The 22,608-nt window shown below is 42.2% G+C and overlaps 1 protein-coding gene across 2 annotated transcripts in view; it reads right to left on the reverse strand.

Annotated features, from left to right (window-relative positions):
• DNM1L (dynamin 1 like) overlaps nucleotides 1–9,692 on the reverse strand; it is a 56,531-nt gene extending 46,839 nt beyond the window's left edge. For both annotated transcript variants that reach the window (XM_065405938.1, XM_065405215.1), the window contains exon 1: nucleotides 9,516–9,692. In XM_065405938.1, coding sequence (XP_065262010.1) covers nucleotides 9,516–9,617 — 102 coding nt within the window. In that variant the 5' untranslated portion in view covers nucleotides 9,618–9,692. The remainder of the gene's footprint in view (nucleotides 1–9,515) is intronic.
• Between the last annotated feature and the right edge of the window lie 12,916 nt (nucleotides 9,693–22,608).

Below are 22,608 nucleotides of genomic sequence, written 5' to 3' on the forward strand. Positions count from 1 at the left end.
TTCTGGTGGCGGTCAGGGGACAGGGAGAAGGGGTGGTAGGATGAGCCAGGGGTCCCGGGGGGCAGGCCACGACCCCCTTGTGGGGTGAGGAGGGAACCAGTTGTTCAGATTTTGGCAGCTCATCACTGCTCTCAACCCACACCTGGATCTCCCGCCCCCAAAACTTGGATCCTGCCTTGCTCAGTCTGCATGTCCACACGTGGTGCACCTGGTCTGGAGAGGCAGGGACCTGGGTTGTTTCTGGGGCAGGCCCGGTCCTTGCGCTGTGTCACGGTTGGGTGTAGCCTCACCTCTGAATCTGTGTCACCGGGGGTGGGGGTGGGGGAGATGCACAGTGATCTCCCACCTCTATGCAGCCAGTGGCCTATGCTCCCCAATGCCATGCTGGAGCCTTCACATTTATTTAACAAATAAAATTTGCAGAATTTTAAAATATTGTGCGCAGAATTTTTATTTTTTTGGCGCAAAATGCCATCAGGAGTAAAAGTAAATATCCTTAAAGCAGGGTGGATTTGATTTAAATCAAACTGATTTAAATCACTAGTCAGGAAGACTTCATTTGATCATGGATTTCTACATAAAAGTGCATTCTTGATGGTTGTTATAACCTTAATACATATTCTTCACAACTCAGAGATAGATGTAGAAGGTACACACTATACATTTTTAAAGTGATTTATTTTGAAAACGTTTCAGATTAGTTTTATAGCTATATCAGGAAATGAATGATTGTTTGGTTATTTCATTTATCAAAGGTAACTGAAGCAGATATTTATGAAGTCATTGGGAGGTGAACTATCTCCAATTAAACAGGTTAATCATTAGTATTTGGAGGATTTTCTTGCCATGCTGTGTAGGAGCAGGATTTTATAATGTCCCATAAGAATTAACGTATGATTTGCTTTCATCCTGTCAGCCACCCTTTTTGAATAGCAGAAAGGAATGACAGACCAGAACAATCCTTATGACTGATTATGGTCACCCTTTTGTTTTAGGATAAGTTATAATGTCTACTATGGTTTCCTATATGTATTACAAATTAGGCACTCTAAAATATACATTTCTTTGTTTTAAGGTTTAGTAAGTAAGAGACAGGATCTTGTATTGTATCCTATGTTAAGGAGATTAGAGGAATGTTGAGGGCCTGAAGCCCCAATCTGAATTATTTTAGTTATAAGATTTAGCAAGGCTTGATTTACAATGTATGCTGCTAAATATACAATACTGTTGTCTGCATACCTTTGAAGGTTTCTGTAAGAGATTGTTTGTGTGAATGAGGAATGCATGCGTCAGGAAAAGATAAGGTGTGAAAGCCATCACAAACGTCCAGATGGTCAAGAAGAAGTGAGAGACTTGGAAAGACCAGAAGACAATCAGAAAACATCCATTGTAGCCAGTGCTAAACATGTTAGCAGCACTGACGACCTCAGAGGTGAGGCAGGCACCCCCGAAGGTGAGACAACAAATAGGAGATAACGATGGGAAGCCCGACAATAACCATCAAATGATAACACCACTTAAGGACTAATGATTACAGGATGACATTGCAAAATGCATGGACTCAAATGGGAATTTACAACAGCTAAAGCTGGGGTGTTTTGCCATGGAACTCTGGGTTCAGTCCTGCAAAGCCTCGGAGCATCAGATCGTGACTGACAAGAGCCCAGCTCCACACTCGTGCTCAATCTAACTGGCCATTAGATTGACTCGAGCTACAACAGACTGGTAACTATAAATATCACTGGAAGGACTCTGGGTGTGTGTCTATGTGTACGTGTGTGTGACTGAAAAGCACATGCTAACTATTGTATTTTCAATAAATGCTGTGTATTTGCCTTCCTCTATAAAGATCCCGTGTGCTTTGTATGAGCATAACAGCTGTATTAGGAGGAGAACATCACCAGACAGACGTTTAAATTGTTTTATTTAACTAAAACAACAACGTTATGTATGCTGGATTTTTTTCTTCAACAGCAAACATATAATATTTTAACAAAACAAGCATATACATTTTTGAATTTAGTTAAACATTCAATTTTTTTTTTAAATGAGGTTTTTGTTAAAATTGGTTTTAAATAAAATAGTTAAATGAAATATTTTAAAAAAAAATTCAATCGACTGTCAGCCAGGTCAACATGAGAAACTTAAAATATTGGCTTCTGCAGCTAACTCGGTCGTCTTCACCTTCATTTTCCTGTTTGTTCAGAATCTGGAAAAGAAAAACAAGCTTTCCTGCTTTTTCAGGACCCAAAAAATTTCTCAATTTGGAATGAATTAGTCCAAAGGAAGAAAATATTCTTTCTACACCGGCAGAAGAAGCTACTGCTGTTAAAAGTGAGATTATCACTTCAACAGTCTAATCCAAGTGCTTAAGTGACTTCTACCAGTTCACTGGTGTGACTTTCTTTAAAACATCATCAACTTTATATTTCTTGAATGGTTCTTATTCCCAAACTGGGTCTCTTTTACGGCCTGCTGCCATTATAGGTTTTCCCTTCTAGTGAGAGAATGGTATGGTAGATCTCAAATCAATGAAGGTTACACTCAGAAAGACCTCAAGACTTCTGGAATATGCTGCTCAAAAAGTTTCACTTTTGTTTCTACTGCCTGTCCCTCCCTTCTCACATTTATCGCCAGACTTCGTCTCCTTGTCCAGATCTATTCCGCCCCCAAAAATCTTCTATTCATTGAACTTTTTGAAACTCTGCACTTTTAGAGAGAGGTAAGGGATTGACTCTGTGTACACAAATTTGCAGAGGGACAATAGGGTTGAGGTCTATTATTTCTCACCTTTATAGATTATTTATGTATTTAAAAAATTTTTTGCTATTAACAAGCATGTTATCTCTGGAGACACAAATCCACAGTTTGAGAACTGCAGAACTAAGCATCTCTGATGGTATCTTCTAGACTGAGCACTGAGTCCCATTGGGTAGATAGAAAGATTAACCTAAATAATCTATACAGAAGCTCCTGGAACCCCATAAAATTGGGTCCCTAATCCATGAACTATTGGAACTCATTTACAAAACTTTCCTTAAACATTACATGAATATATTGTCTCATACTATAGAACTAGAATTTATAATCCCTATTCCATGATGAGATATCTTTGAGCTATAATGTATCTTAATTAAAACTATCTTTAGATCGGATTTTTTTGCTAAAATGCTTTTTGAGGAAAAAACCTATTTAAATCAACAAATCCGATTTAAATAAAATCCTTTATTTATTTATTTTTTAAAATAATTGATTTTTATCCACCCTGCCTTAAAGCCAATTATAATAAGCTCTCAAGCACCATTTTTCTCTCTTGCCTATCCATAAATTTTTATCATTATCAATGGAAATATCTTTTCATTCATTTGTGGGGAAATTGATGTTTACTGACTTTTACCAATCAAAATCTAATCCTTCTAAGTCTATCTATACTCAGCTCTGCCCACACGCTCAAACTAGCTAGATGTATCCACTAAACTGATCAGCAGGAAAACAGTCAACACTGTAATTGGTTTCAATGTTAAAATCCTTTAGCTGAAGGGGACACAGTTCATGCTTCTGTACAACTATCCTTTCATTCATCCATCTGCAGACTCAGTGTGAGACAATGAGGCACTGATCACATTCTGAAGGTTTTCTTCACAAACCTAAAGGCCCTAAAAAAATTCTGCAGAAACTAATGATGGGGCCAGAGATGCACCAGTACAGCATACCATCAAGTACTGCTCAATCTGACCTACATCAGAAGTAGATTACACAGTATCTTGAAAGTGTAAACAGCTAATTAATGTCAATTTCACATCACTGCTCCTGCTCAAAGCAGGCACCAGAACAGCCAGGGTATGAACCGTGGGGAGGAGACACTTGAGAAGAAGAAAGACAATTACACACAAAACCAGACACCGTGAACAGCAGATAAAAACCAACAGATCTGGAGGAGTTGGGGAGACAAATGCACACTCCTTGCCAGTCGTTGTCTGGATTATGCATTTGCAGTTCTATCCCATCAGTGGCCAGGCACTGGTGTAGATGCACAGGTGCAAACCCCTTCTACGGACATGAAAACTGGAGCTTTCCCAAGTGGAGCATACCCCTGTTTGAAACCTGGGTAAACGACACTGGTGCAAATTGCAGCTTGCCCTATCTAAAGCAGGGGTTTACACCAACACATCGCAAGCACACCATTGTTTTACAATTGAGAACTGAAATTGGGACAAATAACCAGTCGAGACAAGGCCGTAGCAGCTAAGCAGGAGAACTCAAATTTAACAAACTAAACCAGGGCTAGCACAAGTACCAACTCTCCAGGAGGATATCCTGATATAACATCTGGTACACTTGCCCCTGAATCCCAGTAGTTGAGAGTGTACACCTGGCTTCACAAACATTTTTTCCCAAACAGTATCTTGCTGTGAGAATTATAATCTTAACTTTATCTAACAGAATACAGTGGATGTGCAGGATAGCTATTATGCAGAACCTGACATACCACATTATGACATTCAGAGTGGTTCTATCATTGGGGTACCAAGGACACAACATCCACTCAGCAAGATTAGAAAATTAATAGAAATAAAAGAAATTTAAGGCAATCCCAAATCTGAGCGACACTCACAGCCATTAATAGAATAAAACAGCTGTTGTCTTTGAAAGATCCATGCAGGAAGGCTGTATGTTAAATACTGGGAAGTACACTTAGGCACTTTCCAATAGGAAGCCCCAAAATAGCAGTGAAACAATAGTGAATAAGTCAGAAGACAAACATAAGTGAGAGGCAATTTCAGAAGTGCTACTAATGAGCACATGTACAGCTAAGTATTACAATACCTCACCTGAAATACTGTCCCAAAGTCATGCCTGGGATGCACAGGTAAAAATCACAATTTTACACATAGTATGGGTTGACTCATAACTCATTTCTGTAATGGTATAATGGTATTTACTACTAAGCTAGTCATTATTTAAATCAATGGGAGAGGCAATGTTTTCTAGGAACCCCGTGCAGAAGGCAAACAATAACCTGGAGGAGTAAAGCCATTTGGATTAAAGCCTTCTTGCGATGCCCAAATCTGATAATATTCTCATTCTCCATAATGAGCCACGTGTTTTGACCTCTTCTTGAACCCAGACCTGATTTTGTAGTGTAGGCAATTAACCACAGCAATAACTATCACACATTTATTTTGTATGTATATACATTCAAATAGACTCATTGTTTTGGGAATGATCAATATCGCTCCTTTCTTTTTATTGTAGTGTTTTGTGCTATTAGGTTGAAGCCATTCCATAATGCTTTGTAAGTAACAAGTCTTAACCACAGAGCAAAGTACAGGTATAAGATGAAGACATCAGAGTGGTTGGATGCTATTGCACTATTGTATTGTGTGTGTTGCTTAGACAGTATTCCCAGCCTGTGCCTTTTCATGAAATTTGATAATACAGAAAGCTAACATCTAAAACCAAAGGAGAAATAAAAGCACATACTCACCACTAGGAATGACAGAATAACCAGAATTAGTGACACAAGATTAGTGTAATGGGAAGGGTTCAAAGGGCAGAAACCAGTAGTAACAACTCTCAACTCCTTTTGCTAAGGCTGGCAAGAATGCTAGCAAAATATCTATACTATAACACAGAATTGCTGCTCTACACAATACCTAGAGAGAACTGGAAAATGAACAATTCTCACACTGTTTGGAGTAACACAGAACATGACTAGAGGAGCAGAGGCATCTGAATAATAGTGCCCAAAGCCCAGTTAGGAGATATTTTATAATGAGGACTAAAATGTGTTTACAGAGAGAAAAAATAGGACACTGAAGTTCAGCAGAGCATGTTTTCAAGGAATGCAGGAAACATTGAATCACAAAGCAATGGAGGAAAGGAGCACATTGGGGAAATAGAAAGCGTTCAAAGATAAATTAAGTGCATGCCCGCAGGATATGGGCAATTTCTAGCTAAAAATACTGTAGGAATGAAAAGAATCCACACAGCATGCAAAAAAACCACAAAATATATCATGGATAAGAGAAAGGCATAAGCAAGGTATGAAATATTATATACAGAGAAAGAGTGGAAACATTACAATATAGAGGGAGAACAAAAGTGATGAGTGTGAAATTAAAATTACAGAAGATTAAAACAATATTCCTCTCCAAGTAGAATGTATATAAAAAAATATGGCCATTTAAGGAGAGAAACAGACAGAAGGAAAGAATGAGAACAATTCACTGACAGGAGAGAGAGAGAGAAATTCTCTTTCATTTGACTGTGTCCGTTTTCCACAAAGAATGAGTCAGGTGAAGAATACAGAAACAGATTTGAAAAGTCAAAAAGAAGAAAGGCAAAATATTTTTTAAAATCTTCAGATGCAAGCAAACTACTAGGAAATTAGACATCTTAGAAGAACTCCAGGACCATATGGCATTTAACCACAAAATTCTGAAGTAATTGGCCTACACAGAGAATCTTAAGAAGGTTCATTTCAAAATTTACTTAAAATAAGATAATAAAGTTAATGTACCAATTTAAGAAGAAATTTGAGGAGTCTCCAGAAATCTGTAGAACCATAAACCAACCTTAATAAAGGAACACAACAAGAACACACCCAGAAGGCTATAATTTCACTGAGGGCAGACAACACAGATTCACATCACATCAATCAAGGCTAACAAATATAGTCATTATTTTTACTTTTAAAATATTAGGAAGGATGCAATTTATCTGGACTTTACAAAGCCCTTTAATACAGTGTCATGAGACCCCCATCTACAAGGTAAGGAGGATAATTATGAAATTATTGAATACAGAGCTGTTATTAATATAAAAACAGAATATTTATAAGAATGGACTATTCAAATTACATATATTGTAAGGAAGACCATTATTTGCTCTATGCATTTATGAATGGAAAACAAGGAGAAAGTTGTTAATCCTTTGAGATTCTTGCCCCCAAACTTCCATGTCAATAAATTGCACAAAGTTAGGCAAGGAAAGTTTCAAACAGAGGGTCCGGTGGAAGAATGCCACAATTACACCTGTTTTGGGAAGTGAATTACCCTGTAATATACTGTAACTATTGTTTTACAATTCCTTTACATTAAGAATAATGATATCAGTGGAAGAGATTAAATGTTTTCAGAGGATAATGGTGTCCTTTCTGCTACAAAAATAGTAAGGCACTTAATCATAAATGCAAAATAGACTTTTTCCCTAAGAGTAGGAAATATACCCTTGACAGTGTTCTATTACAAGTATTTTACGTCTGTTAGAATAATTATACATCAGTCATTTAGTATATCTGATGAATGTTGGTAAAATAAAATGACAGCTGATTCCTGTACTTCTCTTGACCACTACACTCTAATTGGCTTAGAGAGCCAACCTATTATGTGCTTCAGCAATGCAGCTGCTTTTGTAGTACAAGTATTTCAAAGTTAAAAATTCTCTTGAATAAATCATTTTCTGAGTGACTGATATTCTATTATTTCCCATTCGCCCCATATATAAATATAACTGATCCTCAGGTATCCAGAAATTGTGTTGGATTTGGTATAACTTACAAAAAGAGAGACATCAATCCTAAAAATTAAGCAAATGTTTTCTTCCAACAATTTTAACGAAGGGTACTGCTTCTACACAGAAATAGGATGTTGCAGTAGTGAATCTCAGAGCCCAGATCAATGGGCTCATGATATGACACTAAAAATAGCTGTGTAGACATTAGGACTTGGGCTGGAGCTCCGGCTCTGAAGCCTAGGAAGGTGAGTAGGCTTCAAAGCCAGAGATCCAGCCTGAATCTGAAGCCTGAGTCTGTAGAGAGTATCAGGCTCAGACTCCTGCTTGCTATGGAGATGTACCAGTCCTGCAGCAGGATCCATGTGGCCAGACTGATGTACCTGCCGAAAGCTCCACTGAATTCAATGGGAACTCTAGTCTGTCCACGTAGATCCACCTGCAGAAGTGCAGCCAAAATATAATATAATAATAATAATAATAATAAATGGAGATATCTCATCTCCTAGAGCTGGAAGGGACCTTGAAAGGTCATTGAGTCCAGCCCCCTGCCTTCACTAGCAGGAGCAAGTACTGATTTTGCCCCAGATCCCCAAGTGGCCCCCTCAAGGATTGAACTCACAACCCTGGGTTTAGCAGGCCAATGCTCAAACCACTGAGCTATCCCTCCCCCCCCAAATATATAGGTTCTGCCTAATTTCCATGAGTTGCTATTGCCATAGGGATATGATCAATTTAAGTAGTTACGGTAAACTTTTGTTTACCTACAAGAACAACACTGCCTTACACTACAACAAATGAAAGAATTTTAAAAATCTAATTTAGTTGGTAACAACTTATGCGCTTTACTTTCTGCATTTCTCCAAGTGTAGACAACGGGGAAAAAATGCAGTTCTACGACTTTTAATTCGTTTCACTTTTTCAGTGTCCTAGTGCTCAATGTTGGGGTTTCAAACCCTGCACAGGAACTTTCTCTAAGAACTATTTTCAGTCTGATAAGTAAACCCTTATTAATAGTCTATGATTTTATAACTTGGTTTTAAAAAAAATTAAGGGTCACATTTAAGTTGATAGCATCCCTTTAGTAATCATAGAATATCAGGGTTGGAAGGGACCTCAGGAGGTCACCTAGTCCAACCCCCTGCTCAAAGCAAGACCAACCAATCCCCAGACAAATTTTGTTTTACCCCAGTTCCCTAAATGGCCCCCTCAAAGATTGAACTCACAACCCTGGGTTTAGCAGGCCAATGCTGAAACCACTGAGCTATCCTTCCCCCTTTAAACAACAGTATGGTATCAATTTGGTTTTTAAAACATACTAGCACAGCTAGATTAAACCAGTAATTTGTTGCAATTATTTGGAGCCAACACAGGATTGTGGGTTTTAAACAGGTGCACCAAATTGCCATTTAACACAAATCAATCCAAGTAACTGCCAGCGATGTTAAATGACTGTACATGAGAGCAGAGGGCCAGTGTCACAAAGATGCGGTGTTAGGAGTTACCTTACCAGCCCCATTTTACTACACCCCCTTTCCAACGTCATGCAGCCCAAGCACCAGGAAGGTCAAGCCCAGAATAAAACGGGGGCCCAACACGGCAAGATGCTGGAGTGGGCAGCGCGGTCACCTTCAGCGGGACGGGGCATTTGGAGCCGGTCACTTCACCCTTCCCCCTCGCTCAGGCCCCCCGCCGAAGAGGGAACAACCCTCCCCCGCCTGCCGGGGCTGAGGCAGTCAGCCACTGACGGGCGCTGGACGCAGCAATGCAGGACACCCGCTGCAGGGCGCCAGCGGCTCACGCCGGCTGCTCTCCCCGGGGCCGCCCCGCAGAGCCCTCGGGCGCCAGGCAGGAGCGGGCTCGGGGCCCGGCCCCGCGCGAACCCAGCTCCCCTCCCAGGCCTGCGTCCCCCGGTGCCCTTCACAGAGGGGCGCCTGCCGCCCCGCTCCCTGGGCGCCTCCATCCCGCCCCCGGGCCCGCAGCGCCCCCGCCTCGCTCACCTGCGTCCCCACCACCACGATCTGCGGCAGCTGGATGATGTCGGCCCCCACGGCGTTGAACACGTCCTGCAGCTTGTTGATCACGGGGATCAGCGCCTCCATGGCGGCGGGGACGCGGCGGCGATGAATGGACCCGGCAACCAACGGTTCTACCTCCCCCCCAGGCCACTACCCACCATGGGCGCCGGCCCCGCGCGCAGCCCGGCCCCAGCAGGCTGTGCGCGCGCCCCCGCTCCCGGGGCGGTGGCAGTAGCCGCAAGGCCCGACGGGAGTTGTAGTGCCAGGCGCCCCGCAGCGCCCTCTAGTGGCTCCCGGAGGCAGCGGCAGGCTGAAGTGGCGCAGGCTACCAGGCCTCGCCCCTGGACGAGCGGGAAATGGTGCAGCGAAAGCCACAGTCCTCCAGCCCACCCCCGAGTAAGCAAACCACAGCCCTGAATTGTCATTAATTATTGTGCCTAATAGAACAACAGATACTGTACTACAGAGGTGCTGCAAGTGGGGATGCTACTGCACCCCTTTGCTTGAAGTAGTAACAGCCCCATACAGGGTTTCTGCCCTCAGCACCCCTACTATAAAAATTGTGCCAGTACCACTGCTGTACTAATACCAAAGTCCCTGCACTAGGTAACCACAGAATAACCAAACCACCAGGCCTTCCCCAGCTGTACAGTATTTATTTACTACCCCCAGGTTTACATAGCACCTTCCCCGCTCCCTCCATAAAAGGCTTCTCACAATACTCACAAAGTTCCTCCTTTGCCCTGCCAAGATGCAGATGTAGAGATTAATGGGGGGTAGGGGGGACACAGGAGAGACCCTCAAAAAGTATTCCTCAAAATGCTGCGGGACTCCTGCCTTGCACATGTGCAAGTTAACTCTGTCTTTCACCTCAGTTGCATGCATTTTTATTTCTATTGTAAGTAATTTTCAGCAGTCAGTGTGAGGAGATGGCAAATTAGCATAGGACACAACCTGGGGACTGATAAGCGCCAACCCTCGCACTGAGATACGCTGGAGAAATATGTCTCTGAAATGCAATCATGGGAGACAACCTGGTTATTGTAAAAGCACAAGTGCCCTGTCTATGCTATAATTTCCATTGCTTCCACTGATGCAGCTGCATAGGTGTTGAATTACAATTCTGAAGTTTGCTAGAGCTCTGTTAACACAAGCAATTAAAAATGAGTGCATCAGCATTACCTTCTAAGCAACTTGTCTGAGGGCAAATTGGTGCACTTCCTCAGTGACGTTAACCCTGCAAGGTCATCCAAACAGGAGAAAAGGGTAGCCAAAGGGATATGAAAATACCATAAATGGACAGAAACATAATTAATAGCATTAATTTTCATAACTTGCCACATTTAATAAAGTGGAGATGAGCCCAAACCCCAACATTCAGATCCAGATCCAAAACTTCACCAAAGCAGAGGTAAAGCTGATCTAGTGTGTCAGCTCAGATCCGTTTTACCAGGAATCATGAGGGCAATTGCACATGCAGAGCAGGGGGGTGATGTGGAGAGGACCTCAATGAGAGTCTTCTACTTTTATCCTCCTGTACTGGGCTTTCATTGGGGGCTGGATTAGAAATGGGGTGTTGATCTTCTGTTGTAACTTATAGTAATTGAGAATGGGGTATTTGCAGAGTTTAGCTTCTGGCAGCACTAACAGAGGAGTCCTATATTCCTCAAAACGTGAGTGTTTATGGGAACCCACCAAGGGCTGTGGAGGCTGATGCCAGGAACATCTAGTGCCTTGCCTCCACACTCATGGCACACAGTGAACGCTACCACACATCTAGAGGACTGGTGTACCATCAGCACTCACAGTGACACCCTGCAATTGAGTCAGTTACATAACCTATTCTCCCCTAAGAGATGTCTCCCTTTACTTGCAGTTATCTTCTTGGCTTCAGGGAAGAGCAGCAGGTCATTCCCTCACTCTCCAGCATCTTCAGGGAGCATCTCCTGTATGCTTTTTGTTGCGAACTGGGGACTCCTGGCTTCTCCCCTTTTTGTCTCTGTCCTGGGAGTTAGGGAGTTTTATGGTTTCCTCCGTCCCTTAGCTTCCCTCCTCCACCCCGCCCCCGCGCAAAACTGTATGTCCTTTGTTTATCCCCAGTGTCCGGAAGTCAAAATGCCTCTCCTCTAACCCCCTCAAAAAAAAAAGACTCCCTCCACCCCACTTCCAAAAATAAACCCTGCTCTGCAACCAAATTTCCTGATGCCCCCTCAACACCACATCATAGCTGCATTTTGTCTGGCTGCACAATAACCCCATAAAAGGAAGGGAATCTCTCTACCTTGCTGTCCTGACACATGGCACCTTGGTTTGGAACATTTGTAAAAACTTAGAATTGGACTGGCTAAATGGAGACTGCTGGAAACCATGAAGGAAAGGACTGGGGAAATTTATAGGGGGAGCGAAAGACTACAAGTGATAAGCAGACTCTATAATATGTAAGGCGTCAGCAATATTTGGCAATAAGATGGATCCCAGATTTAAAATCAGATGGATGAGGGAAGAAGAAAGCTATCAGCCAGATTTATTGGCTAACAGACTTGGCATTAAATGTTTTTTTGGTATGTCCATAGCATCTAATTACTGGCAAATTACATCCCAAACTGGCTTCTGCTAGCCAACTTTTGCATTTCACCTTGATGATCAAATCAAATCTGATGGGCTTTATCCCTGCCAGGAGGAGCTCATATGACCTGTTATACACAGAAATGGTTCCATAGGGAAACTATCCCCAAGTGCTGAGCACCTCTCTCTAAATATCTACAGTACACTGAAACCAACTTGCTTGATGTTCTGGCACTGGACCATGTTCAAAGTGTCTCTAGGCAAGGGACCTTTCTGTTGCTTGAGCATCCCCACTCCTACGCGCTATGCTCACTGATGTTCATGCTAAGTGATCACTCCATTATATTTATTCAGCTTGGTTGCTTATTTTAAAATCATTGGCTTTTTCACCTGTCCTCTTCCTATCTGTAACATCCTCACGCCACAAGCAAAAAAAAAAAAAGGGGGGGGACAGAGTGCCGCCGCCAAAGCAAAAAAAAAAAAAAAAGCCGGAATGCTGCCCCTTGAAAAGGGCCACCCCAAGCACATGCTTGGAACGCTGGTGCCTAGAGCCTGCCCTGATTGTACCTGGTGGGGAAAAGTCCCAGTGGAATGTATTATTCCCAATAATGATACAGTAATCCATTATGATTGTCCTACAGTGGCATCCATTAACCCTTAGAATGCTAACGCTCAAGTATTCCTGTCAGGCAGGAACACTGATGTCATGGGCAGCTCTGGTTGGGGCTAGAGCTGGGGAGGCTGCGCGCTGCCCACCTTCCCGGTGCTCCGGAGCTGTGGAGGCTGGGGCTGTGCATGCCACCCACCTTCCCGGTGCTCCAGGGCAGGGGGACTGGGGCTATGCATCGCCTGCCCCACCGAGCTGGGGAGGCTGTGGTCTCCCGCCCTCCCCTGTGCTCCAGGGCTGAGGGGACTGCAGCCACATGCCACAGCAAATGTGAAAAATTGGGACAGGGGGTGGGGGATAATAGGAGCCTATATAAGAAAAAGACCCAAAAATCAGGACTGTCCCTATAAAATCGGGACATCTGGTCACCCTATTGGGAGTTGGTGTCACCACCACATCGGATTCGGCACCGTGCTCCAACTCTGGTGCCAGCTTTGTCGGGGCAGTTTGTCCGATGTGGCCTGGGAGGAACGGTGGAAGTATGGGCCCGACCTAACAGGTACACCCCGTGGGTTCCAATACTGCTACTGAGCAGGCCCCTGTCCCTCCCTCCACACCGCCACTGCAGGAGCCACACCAGTGGCGATTAGCCTTTTATAGGCGAGGGGCTGAACTCCCCCTCCGACTCAGACCATTGCCCTTCCGGTGACTAGGGCAGGGCTGTAGATGCCTGAGTCTGCCGACTGACCCTCGTCGGCGACAAGTAAGGAGAGGGCGAGGATCAGTGCCTTCCCGAAGAGCGGTACTGGGGAGCCAGAAACCGGTGCCGTGACTGGGAATGATCCTGCACCGGGAGGGATCGACGCCTGGGAGACTGCTTAGTGATAGTGATCTGCACCGTGGTGATCTCTGGTAGGAGATCCCACGATGCAGTGGGTACAGGGATCGGCATCGTGACTCAGGTGTCCCATGACTTGTAGGTGGGGACCGTGGTGTCAGGGACTGGGGGTCTTCTAACTGGGGACTGAGGCTGCGGTGCTGAGGTCCTAGGCCGCGGTGATGGGGATTGATGTCTGCGGTCCAGGGACCGGGGATGGTCGCTGCTTTAGAGGACGGTCCCATAACTTGCTTGCCCTTAGATGCTGGGGCCTTAGCCGGGTCCATAGCCTGGCTATACATCTGCGGTGCCAGCTGGCCTACTTGATCTTTGATTGCCGGGCACAGATGGCCCTATGAGGGGCTGGGACACCCTGCTGCTCCCAGGAGTCAGAGGTTTAACATCCCTTCCAACATTTTATCATAATTAATTATGATAACTGGATATTCTTGTTTTCCATATAAATGTCCAATCTTTGTTTTAATGTTGCCAAGTTCTGGTCCTTAATGACTTCCTGTAACAATGTGTTCCAGTGTCTAATTGCACGTTGTGTGAAAAAGTATTTCCTTTCATCGGTTTTGAATTTGCCACCTTTTAATTTCATTAAATGTTCCTTTGTTCTCATGTTAGGAGTCAGAGAGAACATAGGTTCCCAATTTATCTTCTTTAGACCATTCATTATTTTATATATTTTTTTGTGTCCCCTCTGATTCATTTCCTTTCTAAAGAAAACAGTCTTTTCAATCTCTCTTCCATATGGATTTTTCCATGACCTTGAGCATTCTTGTCACCCTTTTTTGAACTCCTTTAATTATGCAATCCCCTTTCTGTGACAGAGTGACCTGTCCTACACACAGCATTCTGGAGGCTGCAGCACTAAAAGTCATCTAATGGTATGATCATATTTTCCATATTATTCTTCTCCATCCCATTCCTTATGCATCCTAACATCTTGTTCGTTTTTGACTGTACACTGAGCAGAAGTCTGAATTGACCTATCTACAAAAAGAACAGGAGTACTTGTGGCACTTTAGAGACTAACACATTTATTTGAGCATAAGCTTTCGTGGGCTACAGCCCATTTCTTCGGATGCATAGAATGGAACATATATTGGGGAGATATATATACACATACAGAGAACAAGAAAAGGGGGGAGTTGTCTTACCAACTCTGAGAGGCCAATTAAGTAAGAGAAAAAAAACTTTTGAAGTGATAATCAAGATAGCCCAGTACAGACAGTTTGATAAGAAGAGTGAGAATACTAACACTCTCAGAGTTGGTAAGACAACTCCCCCCTTTTCATGCTCTCTGTATGTGGAGTGGAAGGACCCCCGCCGCCGAATGCTCAGAGGAGGAGCGCTGCCGCCTAGGGTGGCAAAAACCCTGGCGCCACTCCTGCCTCCCAAAGCCCACACCCCTCCCCCTCCCACATCCTAATCCCCTACCCCAGTGCTGAGCCCCCTCCCACACCCAAACTCCCTTCCAAAGCCTGCACCCCTCACCCCTCCCACATCCCAACCCCCTGCCCCAGCCCTGAGCCCCTTCCCGCACTACGAACCCCTCAGCCCCAACCCAGAGCCCTCTCCCACACCCCACATCCCAAGCCCCCCCCCCCAGAGCCCACCCCCGCCAGCCAGAGCCCTCTTCCCCTCCCGCACCACATTCCCCTGTCCCAGCCCAGTGAAAACGAGGGTGGAGGAGAACAAGCGATGGAAGGGGGGGGGGGAAATGGAGTGAACCGGGGGGCAGAGCCTCAGAGAAAGGGTAGGGGATGACCTCGGGGAAGGGGTGGGGCAGGGGTCGGAGCAAGGATGTTCAGTTTTGTGCGATTAGAAAGATGACAACCCTACATCTCTGCTATCATTTTGGACTTACAAGCTTTGACTCACGGGTTAATGTATTTTACCTGTTTTCACCTCTCAATAACTCATTTCTTTTTCTTGCTCAATAAACCTTTAATTAGTTTACTAGAGAAATTGGCTGTCAGCTTTGTCTTTGGTGTGAGATCCAGAGAATCCATTGACCTGCGGTAAGTGACCAACCCTTTAGGGTTGGGAGAAATCTAATGTGAGGTGATTTTTGGTTTTAGTAACCTTTCATCACGAATTCCAGTTTGTCTGCAGAATTCCAATTTTTTTTTTTTTTTTTTTTTTTTTTAAACAGTAAAAATACCCAAAATATTCCAATTCCATTAAAGGACCTGAACCTTTCTAATATGTGACGTCATTGCCAAGGCGACCTTTGACCTGACAAACCCATGCTTAGGTATGTGATACTGTCTAGAGAAATTACATTTCAATGCTTGAAAATATTAAGTCGATGACCCGCTTTTATTATTTTGCCACCACACTTTGGAATGGCATTCATGATATAACAGTTTTTGTAGTAATGACATAACATAATAATGGCCATACTGGGTCAGACCAAAGGTCCTTGTAGCCCAGTATCCTGTTTTCCGACAGTGGCCAAACCAGGTGCCCCAGAGGGAATGAACAGAAAAGGTAATCATCAAGTGGTCCATCCCCTGTCGCCCATTCCCAGCTTTTGTCAAACAGTGGCTAGGGACACCATCCCTGCCCATCCTGGCTAATAGCCGTTGATGAACCTATCCTCCATGAATTTATCTAGTTCTTTTTTGAACCCTGTTATAGTCTTGGCCTTCACAACATCCTATGGCAATGAGTTCCACAGGTTGTCTGTGCGTTGTGTGAAAAAAATACTTCCTTTTGTTTGTTTATTTTAAACCTGCTGCCTATTAATTTCATTTGGTGACCTCTAGTTCTTGTGTTATGAGGAGTAATTAACACTTCCTTGTTTACTTTCTCCACACTAGTCATGATTTTATAGACCTCTAGCATATTCCCCCTTAGTTGTCTCTTTTCCAAGATGAAAAGTCCCAGTCTTTTTAATCTCGCCTCATATGGCAGCCATTGCATACCCCTAATAATTTTTGTTGTCATTTTCTGAACCTTTTCCAATTCCAATATATCTTTTTTGAGATGGGGCAACCACATCTGCACTCAGTATTCAAGATGTGGGCTTTTTTGACTGCCGCTGCACATTGAGTGGGTGTTTTCAGAGACCTATCCACAATGACTCCAAGATCTTTCTTGAGTAGTAACCAGGGCTGGCTCCAGCATTTCTGCCGCCCCAAGCAAAAAAAAAAAAGCCGCGATCGGCGGCGGCAGTTCAGCGGCAGGTCCTTCGCTCCTAGAGGGAGTGAGGGACCTGCCGCCCCCGAATTGCCGCAGGTGCCGCCCCTCTCCCTTGGCCGCCCCAAGCACGTGCTTGTTAAGCTGGTGCCTGGAGCCGGCCCTGGTAGTAACAGCCAATTTAGACCCGATCACTGAATATGTATAGTTGGGATTATGTTTTCCAGTGTGCATTACTTTGCATTTTCTCAACATTAAATTTCATCTGCCATTTTGTTGCCCAGTCACAGTTTTGAGAGACGCTTTTGTAGCTCTTCGCAGTCTGCCTGGGACTTAACTATCGAGCTATTTTGTATCATCTGCAAATTTTGCCATCTCACTGTTTACCCCATTGAAGTAATATTCAAAATAGCTTCATATCATCAACCAAAATTTATGTTTGTACAGACAGCTTCCCAAATCGAAATAAGCCTAGTTTAAACTAAAATAAGCATCCACATGACATTTTCCATTGGTTTAAGATCACACTAAGTTAAGCCATTACAACTTTCTTATATAGATAAACCCTTATTCTCCACAGTCATCTATATGCTCAGCACTGTATTTTAAATCATTTATCAGGACAGCAATAAATCATGGACAGATAGTCAACAGTACTTGATGCTTTTATTTTACGGCATACAAACTAAGTATTCAACAGGAATTAAAGTGCTTAATTTTACAATACGCCAGCTCCCATCTTTATGACCAAATATACATATGTTACACAAAATATATACAGTATCTGCAAATATTTTACATTCATATATTTCTTGACCAGAAAAATTACCACTTATATTTGCACAACTTAAATTTTGCCTCTTTTTTGAAATTTTGCAATTCAGTGTAAAATCAGAGCAAAATTTACACCTCTTCGAAACTTTAGGTTTTTTTTTTTTTTTAAACAAAAAAAATAATCAGTTTCTTCCAAATTAAACTGCAACAGTGTTTTCATAATTAAGAGAGATTCTAATGCACTGCATGTATATCTGACATTACACAGTAGGGCTGATCTAACTCCCACTGAAGTAAACAGTCTAACTCCCATTAGCTTAAGTGGTAGCAGGAGATACCTTACTTCTATTGCAAATGGTTCCCCATATATAACAAACTTGCCCTCCTTCCTCTAAACATTATGGCACCTCTGTGTAAAAGAGGCTTTGACACAGTTCCCTCCCCTTTCTTGAACATTGCCACCATAAATAGTTTATGAATCCACAAGGATAAACTATAAATTTAAGTAGGTTAGTATCACACATTGACAGAAACAACATGTTTTATTCATGGAAATTATCTGCTTTACCATTCAGTCGAGAAATAAAATCTACATTTATTTGGAGGGATGGGGATGACAAGGCCATGCATAAATGTGAGAATAATTTAATGAAGAGGCAGTACAAAAAGCACATTGAATATTTAGCTGAATATTTAGGCTGAATTTCAGCTTATAAATCAGTTGGAACCAGTAAACAGGCAAGTAAAGTAGATCCACTTATGTATTGATTTTTATCCCCTTAAGGTATATACAATTTTGTCAAAAGACTACTTATATTTTTAATTCACAGTGTACTTTTGATTGTAAAATGCTGTCTGAATCAGATCAGTCTATTATAATTGTCTTAAAAATATATGTTAAATAAGCCTCCCTATTGTTTTATAAAAAGGAGAGAGGACTAAAGAAGCAATCTGATTGGCATATGTAAATTTTCATCCAAAGAATATATTTCACTACAGTCCAATGGGTCAGAACCATATTGGTAAGTTAACGACCTCTTACCAATATGGCCATGAAGTAGATAACAGCTGGGATAAAACAAGTTCTCCTTTTTATAGTTCATTTTAAGCTCATCACAAACAGTACACTACAGAGTTAAACCCATACAGACCTCTCCAATTTTTTTTTTTTTAAATTATAAGTATGGGGGGAGTGATAGCTCAGTGGTTTGAGCATTGGCCTGCTAAACCCAGGGTTGTGAGTTCAATCCTTGAGGGGGCCATTTGGGGATCTGGGGCAAAATCAGTACTTGGTCCTGCTAGTGAAGGCAGGGGGCTGGACTCGATGACCTTTCAAGGTCCCTTCCAGTTCTAGGAGATGGGATATCTCCATTAATTATATTATTATAAGGTTCTGCTCATACAATTGTTGGTATTGCCCACCCCCATTCCTTATTATTTGAATTATCTGCCTGAAAGCAAATTATTTGTTCTCAAGGACTTCCACCTGCTTATTCTCACCTACGCCATTGATAAGATGTTTTGGAAATTGCAACAGTGTGATAGAGGATTATGAACTTGATCCAGCTCAATTTTGAGTTGGATCTGGTCCTATGAGTCCAGGTGAATGGCAGTAGCTGCAGCACGCCTAAAGATGGAGTGATCCTGGTTTTCACGAGCATGCCTTCAGAGAATATAGGCCAGATGTAGAGCTTGTGTAAAACATCATAGCTGTTTAGGCTCCATTGGAGCTATGCCAATTTACACCAGCTCAGGATCTGTCCCTATATACTTTCATGGATGGGTCTCAATTTATTATTTAGAATTATTTCCATAGTTAATGTTTTTTAAAACTTCCTGTAAGAAAAACAGGTGTTCTTAGAATGAGAACTTGTTAAAAAAATGGGAAAAAATGGCAACTTCTTTTTTTGAAATTCCAGGTTTTCCTTTTGAAATTAAAAGTTTGACCAACTACAGACATAGTAAAAATGGGGAAAAGATTTATTAAAAGTATTTGAAGTTTTCCCCATCTTTTCAAGTTTCAAAGTTTTGACCACTCTACTTAGAACCAATTTGAATCCTTGTCTGTAACCTCTTCCAAAACCTATACAGGCTTGGGGTATGTGTTTTGTATTTAGTCTCCCTGCCTCAATTTACCCCATATATTAAAATGGAAGGAATAATACACCTCTAACCGCACAAGGGTATTATGAGACTTATTAAAGGTTAGTAAAGAGCTTTGAGATCCTCTTTGTAAAAAGCTGCAATTATATGATGCACACACATACTTTAAATATTTTTCACATTCCACTCCAATGGGAAGAGAATGTTTTCCTTTTTCAGTGCTTGCTTTTTGCAAAAAACATTTTCCCGTTGAACTGGGGTATTTAAATACAAAAAATACGCCTGTCAAAGTCAATAGAGTTGAAGCTGCAAGATGCTCCAGGCTTTAACAGCTTTTAATCATTCAAGTGTAATTACATGAAGCCATAATAAAATAGATAGGAACAGGAGTGCAGAAATGTTTAAGACATATTAAAAATAATGCAAAGGGTTACCAATCGAGATTCTGTGCTTGTAGACATCAGGAAAAATACGTTGAAAAAATAATGTTGTAAATCTTACCATTATTTGTCAAATAAATGTGACTAATGCTTTTTGATTAGCCATAGTTCTGGTAGAATACAGAAAAAAAATTAAATCTCACAAAATCGGTAAGTAGTCAAATATTTGATAAGCTCTAAATTGCACAAAAATATCCTCCATCACATAAAACATTTTAAAATGAGCACTTCTCGAATATAGGGGTCACAGAGCTTAAATACTGTAGCTAAGGCATTCACATACATTATAAATGAATGCCCATTTGTCACTTACACATATGTAGCATCTCTTCATGCTACTAAAATTAACATTTGTCAGTGTTTTCTTTAGGGAACTTGGTTTAAAAAAAACCTCACTCAGGGCTGAAATTTGGACACAATCTAAACTGTCGGGTTGGAAAGAATTTTTTTCTCCATAATTCAGATGTTCTAATGTTATGGGAATTAAAGCATAGCAGTTACCACTTTCAGTTTGTGTCTTTGCAGTCAGAACATAAACCTTAAAATTAAACAGAAGCTTTCGCATGCGGTTAGGTTATATGGATTAGCCTGTGAGGTACTGGGTAAACTATTTGGAGGAGTTGTCACTGGGTCCAGAAAAGCAACCTCTCTCCTTCACTGTCTTTATTTTTTTTTTTCCAAAATGGTTGGCACGTGTTTATACTTGTAGAATGCACACAATCAAATCGTTCTTGTTTTTCAGAGTCTCCCATTACGTGCTGACTGAGAAGGGAATAGGCTTTGAGCAGACTGTTTTATTACTGTATAATAAAGTGAAATAAATTATTGGGTCAAAAACCTAATTACAGATTTACACAAACTTTAATGGCTCAAAATGAGATAACATAGACCAGGAATGAGAAAGGGACCAGGTACTGGAACACCTACATTCTGATTCTGGTTTAATCCCTAATTCATAGTCTGATTTTGGAAGAAGTCATTAAGGGCTTAGTCTTTCAGAGGTGCTGACTACTCTCCACAACTCCAACTGAAGAGGTTGCAGGTTCTTAGCATCTCTCAAAAGAGTCAGACCCGAATCTCTTTGCTTCTCAGTTTTCCCTATCTAGGAAAATGGGGAAAATACTGCCTACTTATATGCCTCACAAAGAAGACCGAGTTAATGTTTGGGAAGTGCTTTGAAAATATGAAGCACTTTATTAGTGCTATATATTATTACTTTCGATCCAGATCATCCCTTCCTGTGGGAGGTGGCAAAGGAAAATAAATCTGAGGTTTTCCTTACATGATTCCTTTCTATTGGGTGGGTGAGGGAGTTGTCCATTCATGGAATAGGCCCTGAAACCTCATATATCAGGCGGAATCTACGGGTATGTCTACACTACCTGCTGGATCGGCGGGCAACAATCGATCCAGTGGGGATCGATTTATCGCATCTAGTCTAGACGCGATAAATTGACCCCTGAACCCTCTCCCGTCGACTCCTGTACTCCAGCGTTGCGAGAGGCGCAAGCAGAGTCGATGGGGGAGCAGCAGCAGTCGACTCACTGCAGTGAAGACACCACGGTAAGTCGATCTAAGTAAGTCGACTTCACGTATGTTATTCACGTAGCTGAAGTTGCGTAACTTAGATCAATCCCCCCTCAGTGTAGACCAGGACTACATGATTTCCAGGGTATTGGCACTCAAGATGCACTGACAAGGCTCCCAGAACCAGCAGTTGCCTTGGGAACTCCTTTTGAAGGCAGATATCCACTGAGGAGAATGGCCATGGAAAGATATAATACTGACCCCCAGGTAGTTCTTTCTGGCCAGAGCTCAGCCTATGTGTTTCCATGCAGTAAGCCTGGATGTTCCCAGGACACCGTACCATTTGGGGAAAGAAGGCAATGCTACTACGGAGGAGGCCAAGTCACCCCGCACTTTCTGTGCAAGATGAGCAGATCCATGCGTTAGTTTGCCCCTGTGCACCCGCATGAATCTAAGGGTATGACTGGGCCCAACTTTAAGGGAAATAGTATGAATTGTAGAAGTGGTTTGAATTTCTTTACACTTCCAAAGGATTTTTTTTTTAAATAAAATAAGTTGTACATTATATACTGCATTAAAATAAAGTAGTGAACAGGATTACATGCAGAGCAGCCTAAAGCAAGTGAAGACCAAGGGACAAACTGTGCAATGACATACATCCTGGGCAACTTTATGAAGCCAGATTCTGATCTCGCATGGGTAAAAAACTGAAGTCAAAGGGTTACACCAGATTTACACTAGTACAACCGAGATGAGAATCTGGCCCACTGACTTCAGTGAGGTTGCATAAAAGAGTTAGCACAGAATTTGCTGTGACTGCCTTTTACTCACCCTGGTCTCCCTAAGTATTGGGCAATACAGAAAGATTTGGGATGCTCAGAAGTAAATGATATTAAGTGAATGACTATACCTAAGTACAACAGTTGACTGAAGGGTAATCTTTCACCCTCAATGATGATAAAAAAAAAGGGTAAGGTCTGTCTTAGAGTGACAAAAAGAAATTTTGGGGTAAAGTAAATATTGACTCAA

The sequence above is a fragment of the Emys orbicularis genome, chromosome 1 (genome assembly GCF_028017835.1).
Source record: "Emys orbicularis isolate rEmyOrb1 chromosome 1, rEmyOrb1.hap1, whole genome shotgun sequence".
Taxonomy (NCBI): Eukaryota; Metazoa; Chordata; order Testudines; family Emydidae; genus Emys; species Emys orbicularis.